This window comes from Hyperoodon ampullatus (assembly GCF_949752795.1).
Source record: "Hyperoodon ampullatus genome assembly, chromosome: 19".
NCBI classification, from domain to species: domain Eukaryota; kingdom Metazoa; phylum Chordata; class Mammalia; order Artiodactyla; family Ziphiidae; genus Hyperoodon; species Hyperoodon ampullatus.
The window spans coordinates 4,527,479-4,541,049 of NC_136932.1; the positions used below are offsets into that span (position 1 = coordinate 4,527,479).

General features: G+C 61.4%; 1 protein-coding gene across 1 annotated transcript in view; it reads left to right on the forward strand.

Annotated features, from left to right (window-relative positions):
• Positions 1–13,571, forward strand: part of ARHGAP23 (Rho GTPase activating protein 23) — a gene marked incomplete at its 5' end in the record, with an annotated part of 73,542 nt that overhangs the window by 22,082 nt on the left and 37,889 nt on the right. Inside the window, 6 exons of the mRNA XM_079726358.1 lie at positions 3,577–3,738; positions 6,534–6,561; positions 7,841–7,936; positions 8,137–8,215; positions 8,379–8,433; positions 11,528–12,692. Coding sequence (XP_079582484.1) covers positions 3,577–3,738; positions 6,534–6,561; positions 7,841–7,936; positions 8,137–8,215; positions 8,379–8,433; positions 11,528–12,692 — 1,585 coding nt within the window. The remainder of the gene's footprint in view (positions 1–3,576; positions 3,739–6,533; positions 6,562–7,840; positions 7,937–8,136; positions 8,216–8,378; positions 8,434–11,527; positions 12,693–13,571) is intronic.

Sequence of the window (13,571 nt, forward strand, 5' to 3'; positions counted from 1 at the left end):
GGAGCCAGCGGGGTCGGCGGCAGGGTTAGGGGTCCGGGTCCGGGCAGGCCTCGCCCCGGTGGGTGGGACCGGGCCACCAACTCCCTGCGTTCCTTGAGCTGTGTGCGCCCTGCGCTTGGGGACCGATCCCCTCCGGAGTGGGGAGTGAGTGAGAAGCTGGAGAGATGCAGGTGAGGGCGGCAGGCTCGTGGCTGAGAGCTTTTCCAGGGCTGCCGGGTTACAGCCCTCAGTCTGCTGGTGGCCTCCAGTGCGCTCAAGCCTCTTGGTTTATAGGCGGTGGAAGGATGGAAGGGACCAGGGTTGTTTGAAGAGGTGCCAGGACATGGAATCCTGCAGAGTTTGGACTGGCAGTGACCCCGAGTCAGAACCATGCAGGGGTCCCCTAATGAAGCAGGAGGGGCATCACTCTGCTGTCTCCCTGGTCGGGGACCTGGGCACAGAGACACACAAGGGTTTTCAAGCGAGCCAAGGAGGCTGAGGTGGCAGAATGGGCCCCAGCAGGTAATGAGTGATCTCAGGGTGAGGACTGACAGGGCTGGAGAGGGGGGTGGGGACAGCGTTTCTGATGTCCGGGATCGACCAGGCTGGTAGGGCGTGAGTCACAGTGGGCGCCGTGCCCAGCATGAAAGCTGCGCTCCCTGTAATGACCTCTTTATGCTCCTGGGGGAGGGGAGGGGTAGGACTCCTGGGTTCTAGCTCCTGGTGTTGCCAACCCACCACGTGTCCAGTTCTGTCTAATTTGTGGCCCTGGGGTCACCTGCCCTTCTCCCACCATCAGTTGTATTTCTGGATGTCTCTTTCTTTCCTGACATGAGAGTGGGAGTGTTTGGAAATAGATCTGGGCCTGGGAGCATTCATCAGTGATTTCCCTATGTCTTCTGAGCCTCTCACTCTCCTTCCCCTTGTCTCTGGGCCTACCTCAGACAGCAGAGTTGGGGATGTGTGTGAACTGTACCTCTTCCCAATCTAGGCACCTTCCATTGCTGCTCCCTTCTCTGTTTCTGCATCTGTCACCTCCCTCCCCCTCAAGACGAGAGCAAGACCCAGGACTGTCCCAGATTGGAGGGGAGGAGAGGAGAGGAAACATGCATGTATAACAGAATGAAGGACTGAGGTTAAAACTAAGGAAGAACTTCCCACAGGAGAGCGGCGAAATCTGGCCACTGATGGGGGCCCGCAGTGTCTCCTCTTCAGGCAGGGGTGTGGTAGCTGGGGCGGGGGATTACCACACTGACATTCTCAGGAACCTCGTTGGCAGGGATGGGGGAAGGAGCAGTGGAAGGAAGGAAGAGAGGACAGGAAAAGGTAGAGCTAAGGGAGGGCGCGCGGGTGGTGCCTGGGTGAGGAGAGGACCTGAGAGAGAAAGGCATGCCCACTGCCCTGGATTACAGGCCCCTCCTCCAACACCCCCCCAACCGCCCCCGGGAGTGGCACCCCCAGGCAGCTGGCAGCTCCAGTCAGGATGTGTGCTGGGGGAAAGGTGGGGGACGTGCGGGGACCTGTCCCAGCCACTTCTCGTCACTGGGGCAGCTGGTGGCTTAAACCTTAATCCAGGACACCAGCAAAACAAAAGGCCCTGTGAACAGCCTCAGCCCAGAGCCCGGGTGGAGGGCATGCAGGGGAGGCACCCCACACTGGGGAAGAGCAGGGGTTTTGGTAGGAGGGGGCAGTGGAGGGTCCCCTGAGGCCCTCTTCCCTCCCTGATCAGTTCCTTGCCAGGTCCGTAGAGATAGGAAATCCAGGGGATTTCAGACCTCAGCAGAATTCCCAGAGAATTTTCTCCTCTGGGCTCCTCAGACCCCCATGGGGGTGTGGGGCTCAGTGGGAGAGTCCAGACTATAGCCACAAGCGGAAGGAGCTGAGGGGTCATCACTGGGCCTCCTGCCCGATGCCAGAATCCCAGCTAAGTCCTCCTGGATGGGGATTGTCCAGCTTTTGCTTGGACCCTTGTGAGGACAGAGAACTCACAGCCTCATCCGGGTAGCTTTGCAGATGTATGTGATTATAGAATGGTCTCCCTGGCCCAGAGCTTCACTCGGCCTCCTCGTATCTTCCACCTGGCTGTGTCCTCTGGGACTGTACCAAGTAAGCCTATTGCCTCTGTTACGTTTTTCTTTAATCTTCTGAGATTTGAGGATATCCCCTCCCCAGACCTCCCGCCCCATGCAGCCCAGCCTCCCACCCCACGCAGAAATCCCTAGCTTAGGGCTGGGCACAGGACCTGCTCTTTCTGCCGGATGTATGAACAGGAGGGTGGATGGATGCATGCAGGGACTTCTCGGTGTCAGTACATTTGAGTGGCGGATTCGAGCTAGGGAAGCCAGGGGAACTTCGTAGTGAAGTGGGAGCCTCTCACCCCGAAACCGATGGGCTTCTTCCCTCTGCACCCAGCTGCACCTGTCTTCCCGCAGCGGAAGGCTCCTGCCTGGTACCAAGGAGGAATGAGGGGGTGAGGACTGTTGAGGGTGGGGGAGGGGCTTCTTGCCCTTTGAGGGGTTTGGGTTAGGGGCACCAGGTAGGTTAGGCTGCCCGAGATCAGGGGTTTACGAGCCCCCGAGGGAGCCCTCCTGGCTTTTCACTAGGCGGCCTGTCCGTGGCTCCCATGTCCTCCAGTCTGCCGCCTGCCTCCCTGTGCACCCATCTCTCTGACACCCTCCTGTCACCCCCTTTCCCTCTCTGTGTCCGAGCAGGGCACCTGGAGGGAGCCCCCTCTCAGGCGCCATCCTCCTCTTCTCCCTCTTGCCTCAGAAACAGACCCGTGTGCCCCCAAACCCTTGTCTTCAGACACCCCCTGCCCTGTCATCTTGGGGAGTCCCAAGTATTCCGGTGCGGCGGCCAGAGGGCAGCGGGGTGTCTCCCCGCCTCCACCCCCCCACCCCCGGTTCTCCGCTCAGTTCCGGTGAACCAGCCGCCGGGCCTCTGGGCTGGGCTCCGAGCCTCCGTTCCTTCAGTGGACTCTCTCATGTCCAGTCCACTCCCTTGTGGCTCATAGTCCCCCGCCTGTTCCTGCTGCTGCTCCTGAAGGATGCACGGGTGTGTCAGTCTCTCTGCGCCTGTGTGTGCTGTGTGCGTGTGTCTGTGCGTCTACCTGAGTGAGCGTGTATGTGCTCATCGGTGTGTCTGTGCACCTTTGCACATGAGTGTGCTTGTCTGGGTGTTTGTGATGTGTCCTGTCTGCATGAGTGTGTACGGATGGGTCTGTGTCTGCATATGTGTGCGTGTGTGCATGTGTGAGATTGGGCAGCCGGCGGGAATAAGCTCAGACAGCAGCAGGCACTTCCCAGGCAGGAAGGCTGTGCGTCCAGAGTAGTGAACGTTGGCCGAACTGAATTGAATGGACACCTGGCTCGCTGCACTGTTACTTCCCTGGACACAAAGGTGTTGTGAGGGGATTGAGAAAAGAAAGAAGGAAGAAGCTGTGGGGCTGATGAGGGGGGAAGGGAAGGAGGAAGGGGAGAGCAGGGGGTCGGTCAGGGCACAAGAGGGTCCGAGCACCTGGCAGCCCCCCAGGTCCTCTGGGCTGCAGGAGGCAGTGTGCAGACTGGCGTCTCACCCTGGCTCCCTGTGCTCCCACAGCTGCCACTGGGCCCAAGAGATGGGTGCTTTCCCGGGCGCCCCCTCCCCTGGCAGGGCCCGAGGACACTGCTGCTGCACAAAAGCCTCCAGGACGGCTTTGGCTTCACCCTGCGCCACTTCATCGTGTACCCGCCTGAGTCCGCTGTGCACTGTAGCCTGAAGGTACACGTCCTGTGCCCCTGCCGGCCTGGCCTGAGGGAGCTTTCAGGGGGGATTCCTTTGTGCTGTCCCCTTCCCGGTGCTTCTGTGGCCTGGAGAAGAGGGTCACCGAGAGGCAGGGGCAGCCCTGGCTGGGTCATTTGTGCGGGGTGATCGTAGACAAGCCCCCACCCGCTCTGGGCTCAGTCTTCTCAGGAGAAGGGGCCGTGGCTGGCTCGGGGCAAGGAGCTAGAGGTGGGGGAGCCGGGATGCCCACCCCCCGACTCTCAGCCTCTGGGAGGTGAACAGCTTCTCAGAGAGATGGGCTTCCGGGGACCCCTTGTCCACTGGCCGCTTCTGAGCTGGGTTAGTTGCCTCTCCCTAGCCTGAGCTCTCCGGGAGTCTGTCCTCACACACCTCCGGGACCCCTCCCAGAGCGCCCCAGGCCCATGCTGGCCTCAGATTTGGGCCTGGAAAGAGCCCTGGGCTGGGCTGGAGACCTGGGTTCCAGTCCTGGTACAACTCCTAACTCACTGTGGATCTTGGGTGGTCTCACCCTCTCTGGGCCCCATTTCTCCTGCCATCTCCTGAGGGCATTGATCTATTTGACCCCTGAGGGCCCTTCCAACCCTAATATGAACGTCAAGTTCTCCCGAGTCCAGGAACCAGGGCTACTCAGCCTAAGCCACGGTGTGGGCTGGGGGTGGGGGTCCCTGACAGGAAGACATGAGGGGGGCCTGGGCAGGAACCAGGGCCCCCAAGGAGGGGCCAGCTCCCTTCCCCCACCTCTCTCCCAGCAGGAGGGGAGAAAGATTTATTCTGGAGTCTGTGAACCTGTTTCTCCCCTCCCCCAGGGCTGGGACCGGCCTGCACAGCTGTTGGGGGACTCTCCCTTGGGGAGCTTAGTCCCACCTGCCAGAGAACCAAGGCATTGGATTTCTCTGCCTGTGTTTGTGTGCCTGCACGTGTCTCTTTGTATGCACACGTGCGTGCATGGTATGCTAGTCATGTACGTGCATGCTTGTATATCTAGACACGTGTCTGTGTATATGCTTCATGTGTACATGTTGCTGTGCAGCTCTCACACCTGTGTCTGAGTCTGGGGCCCCTGCATAAACTCTTCGCACTGGCTGTAAGTGGGGGCTGATGGTCTGTGGGAGGGGCCCTGCCTCACCCCTTATGCCCAAGGACACCAGCCTCCCAATTCCCTGGAACCTCCCTCCGGTCCTTCCTGCCCTCCTTCTCCAGAATGTCCCTCCTTCCTGGCCCTTCCACCTTCTCTCAGGGAACCCTGCTGAGGGTGACCCTGCAGACACAGCCTGAGTGGTCTAGACTGGGTGGTGGACCTGTCTCAGAGAGACCTCGCTCACATGGGGGGCTGGAAGACCCTGGGGCAGGGCAAGCCAGGGACGGGCTCCATCCCTTTCCAGAACATGCCCAGGGCTGGGAGCCCACAGGGAGCTCACCCACCTCAATGCACCCGTCTGCCTCTGCGACCCACTCACTGTGCTGGCAGCTCACATCAGCGGGCACACTCCCCGCACGGGAGGGCAGAGCCAGAGGGACTGCTCTCCAGCAGAGCCCAGCAGCCTTCCTGTCCTGGCTGGGATGCCCAAGAGTCCTGGGTTCCAGCGCTGGCTCCTCTGTTGTCTCTGAGTGGCCCTGGACAAGTCACACCCCGTCATCTGTAAAATGGATGACCTGTAGAGAGGATTAGACAAGATGACCCCAAAGGTCCTGTCCAGCTCGAAGATGCCACATCCTGCTGGCCTGTCCTGTCTCTCTAACTTGTTCTTTTTTCTTTTTTTTTTTTTTTTGCGGTACGCGGGCCTCTCACTGTTGTGGCCTCTCCCGTTGCGGAGCACAGGCTCCGGACGCGCAGGCTCAGCGGCCACGGCTCACGGGCCCAGCCGCTCCGCGGCATGTGGGATCTTCCCGGACCGGGGCACGAACCGGCGTCCCCTGCATCGGCAGGCGGACTCCCAGCCACGGCGCCACCAGGGAAGCCCCTGACTTCTTCTTGCCCTTGTTCCTGATTCCTCCCCAGATGCAGTGCCCTGCCCCGCCCCCTCACGCACCAGGATGACCCCAGAGGCCTCCCTCGTGGGTCTCCTCGACTCCATTTCTCAGCCCTGCACCTCGATGCCAGAAGTATTTTCACATCTGCTCTCTCCCGCTCAAGAACCTTCACTGGCTCCCTCTTTCTCTCCTTTCAAAGCTGAAAGCTTTAGTCTGACTCCTGTCACTTACTGGCGTTGACACGCCTTCTGCTTCAGCTCAGTTGATCCAGTCCTGTTTCTGCCACCAAGTGCCAGCACACTCCACTCACCTCACCCAGAATGCCTTCTCCCAGCCGGCCTCAAACTTGCCTTAAAACCCCCTCCCAGAGGGGCTCTAATCAGGCCTTCCCTCCCCATTCTCTAAGAGCTGATAGCCACTGTTTGCACTTGTCATGCCTGCTTATCTGTGTCTGCCTGGGTCCTGTCTGTGCGTGAGTGTTTGGCCCCTCCCCCATTGGGCTTCGAGCTCCCCAAGGGAAGGGGTCGTGGGTCCCCCATTGGATTGGGGCCTTTCGGACTGGCTGAGATGCTGATGCGGTAGAATCGGCAGGCATGAGAGAGGGCTCCTGTTACCGGGGGACACTGCCTGGGACTTGACCTCCCCGTGGGCACCCCTCCCACCCCCTCTGGCTGCTGGGCTAGTGGAAGGATGATAAGAGGGGAGGCTGCTGGGTGGGGGAGCTGGAAGGGGCCCTCCCAGGTGGAGCTGGGCCTCCCCCTGTGCTGCCGAGGGCCCACACCCACCTCTGTTCCCTGCAGGAGGAAGAGAATGGAGGCCGAGGAGGAGGTGAGGAGTGGCAGGGGGCTGGGCTCCAGGGGCTGGGGCTGAGCTGGGACTCGTCCTCCCGCTCCTGTGTGTCTCCCTCTCCCCCAGGTCAGCCTGGGGGTTCTGCTGCGCCCCCCCACCCTTGACTGATGCCGCTGTCTTGGCTCTTCCCTGTGTGTCCGCTCTAAACCTCTGCTCACTCTCTCTGTCCTTCCTTTCTTTTCTCGCATATGTCTTCCCCTGGGCCTGTCCATTCCGCGCTGGGGGTGGCGTTCTGGGGAGCAGATAGGTTTCTAAAGCCCTGGCCCCTGCCCTGGAGTTACTCCCAGCCTAGATGGAGGCAGAGGCAGGGCCTGCAGGGCCCTCGGGGCGGGAGGTGGTGCACCGCTGATCAAGGGCTGTCCTTGGGGACAGAGACGCTGGGGTTCTCGGGGCATAACGGGGGCCCTGAGGTCTTTCTCTTTTCACATGTGAGCCTAACTCCCCTGGCTGTCACCCTTGCTCTCCCAAACGGCTCCTTGCTGGAACCCAGGCTTCCTGGAGTATTCAACGCAGAACCCCTTGAACAGGCAGACTTCCTTCTCTGCCACTGGGGCCTTTGCTGGGCAACCATGGGGCCACTGTCTTCCCGAATCCCCATTGCAGAGGCCTGTGTTGGGGGAGGAGCCAGCTGACCTAGAGCAGGCCCGTTTCTCTGGTGGAGACAGTTAACAGTTAGCAGTTAGCGCTTAGCAGCAGAGTAGTATTGCTGGGGTGTAACGTGATGTCACGAAGGGCCGAGTGCCGGTCCTGGGATCCTTAGGCCTCTGCTTGGAGTCCCCTGACCCTGGGGAAGGGAGTGGGGTGGGAGGTGCAGGTGCTGGGTCTCTGTGAGCCTCAGTGTCTTGTTGGCTCTCCTTGGGTCTGGGTGTGGACACTCTCTGTGCGTGTGGGTTTTCCTCCCTGCTGTGTATCTTCAGGACTTTCATGGCACCCTTCCTTTGTCTTGTGACTTGTGTGTGTGTGTGTGTGTGTGTGCGCGCGCGCACGTGCGCATGTCTGTCCGTCCTTTGTGGTCTACTTTCCAGCACAGTGCTGGGACGCAGGAGCCATTTAAGGAGTGACTCCGTGTGTTTTCATTTTCCCAGCAGTGTGTTGTCTTGTCTGACCCTGTGCGTCCGTGTCCCTGTGGATGTGTGGGTTTGTGTTTTTGTCCGTGTGAGTGTGATTACTCTCTGAGTGTGTGTCCCCTGTGTGTGTAGCTGTGCATGGGTGTGACCTTCAGCAGCCACCCCCAGCTAACCTGGCTGATGCTCACCAGGACCCTCCCCCCGGCACCGCCTGGAGCCCATGGACACCATCTTTGTCAAGAATGTGAAGGATGATGGCCCTGCCCATAGGGCGGGGCTTCGAACAGGTGAGCTGTCCCGGTTACCTGGCTCATCGCACAGCTCTGGGTCTCTTCTCCCTACCCTCTGGTTAGGATGGAATTTCGGGATCCAGGTGTTGGGGAGTCTCCTGTCCCCCACTGTCATCCATACATGGTACAGGGGTTCTCAGGTAGGGCCATTGATACCCTTTGGCCTGCTCACCTGTGGCCCTGTCCCTGGTCCCCAGGAGACCGGCTGGTGAAGGTGAATGGGGAGAGCGTCATCGGGAAGACCTACTCCCAGGTCATAGCTCTGATCCAGAATAGGTGAGCGCCCCTGCCTCCCTTGTCCCACGAGAGCCCCCAGCCCACTCACAAGTCCCTACTCACCCCACCCCCTTGGCCCTGGTGGTGCCCTGGCGACCAGGATCCCTGTTCTCCCAGACCCTGTTGCCTCAGCCTGGCCTGACCCCCTGCCCTGTCTCTGTAGCGATGATACTCTGGAGCTCTCCATCATGCCCAAGGACGAGGACATCCTCCAGCTGGTGAGTCCTGCCCTGCTATCTGGGGTGGAGGACCCTGGGTGCTGCGGGCAGGATGCAGCCCTTCTCCTTGGGCCTCCCTCCTGCATCGGGCCCTCTGGGAGGCGGAGGAGTGAGTGGGGGGGCAGCACCAGCCCGGCATTGCCCAACTGGGGATGCCAGGCCCGTCCCCGGGCTGGGGCTGCTGGTTGCTTCAGTCGGGGCTGTGCTGGGGGAGGGGGAGGCGCTGGCCTTGGCCGGCAGGATTCCTGCCAGGGTGTCCGGAAGGAGCGTGGCCCAGCGGGCCCTGCCAGACTGGCACGTTCCTGTGGCTCCCGTGAGACACCTGTTCCCCACATCCCTCCCTGCCTGGCCTCGAGTGAGCGTGTCTCCTATAGATGCGTCCACACACACACACACACACACACACACACAGTACCCCACTGTCACGTGCTCCCATTCACACAGCATACCATGGACCACCCGGTACATAAGCAGAGAACACTAGATACACAGCTGCACACAGCCCACTCTTCAACTAGCACACTGTACACTGCAGTATGTGATAACGCACACCACCTGCCAGACACACCATACCAGGCACTTACCACGATACACACCACCCCTCAGTGCTACACACAGGCACCCACTACCCCACACCCACGACCACAAACATCACAGCACACCACACCCTCCTCAGCATCTCAGATCCCCACAACACAACACCGCAGCGTGTCCCATGACATACACCTGGATTTCTCACCACCACAACACGAACACTTAATGACATCACAGATATTTGCTGTTGTCACAACACGTACGCCCACAGACATCGCAGCCTGCTCCATCCCAGCACAGGCGCGTGCGCTCACCGGTGTCACAGCAACCCGGACTTCCACAATCACGATGCGAGTGCAAATGCACCTTCCTTCACAGCTAGCACTCGGCATTCACCGACCGCTCACAGAGCAGGTACCACAGACGCTGCACGCGGCGGACCCTGCACTCACACGTGTACCCGTTTATGCCACATGCTCCGTGCGCGTCACCCACGCACACTCACACACACGTGCTGCCTCTCTGTTTCGCCCCCAGCTCTGACCCCGAGTCCAGAGCAGTCCTCTCTGCCCAGTGCCCAGTTTCCTGGTCTCATGGGTGCCAGCCACATGCCAAGTTGCTTGCCCCCGAGGTCACTGCCCCCCCGGGAGACGGCCGAGGGCCAAGCCCGGGAGGTCCTGGGAGCCGCAGTGCTGGCTTCTGCCCTGGATGTGCTCTCGCAACCACTGTAATCACAATGCCATGCTTGGCCCCATGACCCTCTGGGAACCTCCAGCCCGTGACCTCGATTGTCCCGTTGCCCTTCCTGGGGAGGGGGAGGCAGGGGTGGGGGCCCAGAGGGGTGGGCGGCTCTCCCCAAGTCTCCAGGGCCCTGCCCATACGCCCTTCCCCAGGCTGAGGGCGGCGTGCTGGGGCGGGGGGGATGGGGTGTGACAGGGCGGGACCTGGGGCGTTGCTTTCTCCAGCCGGAGCGGGGCAGGGTGGGACAGCAGCCTTGAGCTCTGCTGCCCAGGCTCGGGTGGGCAGGCAGACAGACCCAGATGTCAGCATCTGGGGGCCTCTGCTGGCCCCCCTCTCTCTGGCTGGCCAGAGGGTGGGGCCCAGGCATTCCTGTGGTTGGGAGCCAAGGCTGGAGGCCAATGGGGCCGCGGCAGCCGCTGACGCCACCGCCGACGCGGCGAGGCCCCTCCACACCCATGCTCCCCTCCCTCCTCCTCCCGCCAGCGAGAGAGCCGGTGGGGGCCCGTGGGCAGTCGCGGGGAGGGCCGCCTGGGGGGACGGAGGCCAGGGCCGGCACAGTGGTCAGTGGGGTTTAGCGGGGGGCGGGGGGAGGGTGGAGGCGGGCCGGGATGCTGCCGCCACTGCCGTGATGTGGGGAGTCCGGGGAGCCGGCAGGATGGCAGGAGGGAGAGGTACGTGAGTGTCCCCGCCGGCCCCGCCGGCCCCGCCGGCCGGCGTGTGGGTCCAAAGGGGGCTGAGTAGGGGTGTGGTTTAGCTCCTCCTCATCACACGAGGTGTGTGCCTGGGACTGGAGGTGTAGTTATTTGTCTGTGTGTATGTCTCATTGTGTTTCTCTACGTGTGTGTGAGTGTGTCTCTGGGTGTGTATTTTCCTGTGTCTCCTTGTGATGTGTGTGTGTGTGTGTGTGTGTGTGTGTGTCTGTGTGTTTGGTTTCACCCTCCCTCTTTGATACTTCACCCTGAGATAGGTCCCCGGGCAGCCCATCATGGGCCAGGCTAGGCCAGCCAGGGCCACAAGGCTGCTGTCCCTGGGGGCCGCCTCCTTTTTTGGCTGGGCCTGGGCGCTGGCCCCCGGCCCTGTCACTCCTCAGCAATGCAGCGTCAGCCTCAGCTCCCAGCGCCAAATTCCAGGCCTGGGGTGCCAGAAGGTGGCCCAAGGCCCCTTAGCCAGTCTGGCCCCTCCCCCAAGCCTGGCCCAGAGAAGCAAGTTCCTCCTCACCCCAGTGGCCCAGGAGCCAGGCCCTCAGCTTCCCATCCAGGGGATGGAGGGACAGCTGGGCTCTCCCAGCCCCTGCCCACCCCCAGCCCACCCCACCCTGGACACACCCCTTAGGTCGCTTCCTCCCCTGTCATCTGCCACCTTGACTGGTCTCTGGTAGGGTTTCCCAGCTCCACCCGAGGGTCTGTGGGCACTATTGGACATAAGAAAGCAGGGAGGCAGCTGAGGCCAGCATCGGGGGAGGACCCCAGAAAACAGATGTTGGAATGTTTGTGGCTAAAGGCAGTCCTTGTCATAAGTCTTAGAAAAATCCTGGCTCTTTCTCAAGTGAGTGTGTGAGAGAGAGAGAGAGAGTGTGTGTGTGTGTGTGTGTGTGTGTGTGTGTGTGTGTGTAAGACTCTCAAAGGCCTCTTATTTCTTTGTCCTCCCCCCGACTCTCTTTGGAGCATGCCCTCTCACCCCCACGCACTCAGGACTCCCCCTGCTTGGTCCCCTCCCTTCAGTCCCCTTCTCTGGAGACCTTGACCTCCAGGGGCTGCTTGTAGCCTTCCCCTGTGAGGCCTGTTCAGACCTGCTTACCTGCCTCTGTGTCCCTGGCCAGGCCTACTCCCAGGACGCCTACCTGAAGGGGAACGAGCCGTATTCTGGAGAGGCCCGGAGCATCCCAGAGCCACCCCCGATCTGCTACCCCCGAAAGACCTACGCCCCGCCGGCCCGGGTCTCTACCTGGGCCACTATGGTGCCTGAGCCGCTCTCAGCACTGCCCAGTGACCCCCGGAGTCCTGCTGCCTGGAGTGACCCGGGGCCCCGCATCCCGTCTACTGCCCGCTCCCATCCGGACAACCCTTCCTTGGGGATGAGCCAGCCCCGCCCCAGCCCTGGTGCCTTCCCCCGCCTCCCCTCGGAGCCCCGGACGCTTCGTGCCTTCCCGGAGCCTGGCAGCCGGGCGCCCCCCAGCAGACTGGAGTGCCAGCAGGCCTTGTCACACTGGCTGTCGAACCAAGTACCCCGCAGGGCGGGGGAGAGACGGTGCCCCGCCATGCCACCCCGGGCCCGCAGTGCCTCCCAGGACCGGCTGGAGGATGTGACTGCCCACCGCCCGTGGCCTTGCTCCACCTCCCAGGGTGCCTTGAGCCAGCTGGGCCAGGAGGGCTGGCACCGCGCTCACTCAGACGACTACCTGAGCCGGGCCACCCACTCAGCCGAGGCGCTTGGGCCAGGGGCACTGGTGTCACCCCGCTTCGAGCGCTGTGGCTGGGCTTCCCAGCGTCCGTCTGCCCGCACCCCTGCCTGCCCACCCAGGGACCTGCCCGGGCCCCAGGCCCCACCCCCGCCTGGCCTGCAGGGCCTGGATGACACTGGGTATATCGGATACCGGAGCTATAGCCCATCATTCCAGCGCCGGACTGGCCTTCTGCATGCCCTCTCCTTCCGGGACTCGCCCTTTGGGGGGCTGCCCACCTTCAACTTGGCCCAGCCCCCTGCACCATTCCCACCGGAGGCCTCTGAACCACCAAGAGTTGTCCGACCAGAGCCCAGCACCAGGGCCTTGGAGCCTCCTGCCGAGGATCGCCGTGACGAAGTGGTCCTGAGGCAGAAGCCTCCCACGGGCCGCAAGGTCCAGCTGCCCCCTTCCAGACAGATGACCCTTGGGTTTGGTGACGAGTCCCCAGAGCCAGAGGCCAGTGGACGAGGGGGACGCCTGGGCAGAAAGGTGGCCCCTTTGGCCACTGCTGACGACTCTCTGGCTTCCATTCCCTTCATCGGTGAGTGAGGGTGCAGGTGGCTGTCTTGGGAGACTTGGTTTTCTGTGCCCTGTTGTACTTTACCCACCTGCCACCATGGGCAAAACTCTGGGTTGGGTGCTGATGGGATCCGCCCGTTTCTGTGTCCGTCCATCTGTCTGTCCATCCAACTGTCCATTCTTGCATTCCTCCGTCCATCCTTCTGTCTCCCTTCCATCATCCCGTCACCCTTCGCCCCGTTCACTGACCCTTCCAGCCTTCTTTCCGTCCACTTTACTTCCCCCTCCCTCCCTCCTTCTCTCCTTCCCTCCCTCCTTCTCCTCCCTCCTTCCTTCCATTCTTCCTTCCTTTCACCCATCCTTCCGTCCTTTCATTCTTTTTCTATCCTTCCTTTGTTCCTTTCCGTCCACCCTCCATCTCTCCATCCATCCAACACATATGTGTGTCAGGCACTGTGCTAGGCTCCGCGCTCTCCTGGAGTGTGTGATCCAACCATGGGAACAGGTGATCAGACAAGAACGATCCAGTCGCATGGGTGTGTGATAGGAGTACAGGGAGCTCTAGGAGGCAGAGAAGGGCTAGACCGGGGCATGGTGGCCAAGGAGAGAATCTTGGAGAAAGGACATTTCGGCTAAGACTTGAAGGACTTAGTCAGGGTAAGAATGTTCAGGGAGAGAGACTAGACTATGCAAAGACCCTGAAGGGAGAGGTAGGATGCCCTTCCAGGTCATCGGAACAGGTCTGGAGGGGCCTTGTCCGTCACTGGGGAGTTGGGATTTCATTCTGAGAGCAGAGGGAATACTGAAAATTTGCCGCCTTTAGAATAGATGTTGGGTAAGGGAGAGGCAAGAGGAGTGGAAGGGTCAGTGGTGCCCAGGTTTCTGGCCTTGCGGGAGGGTG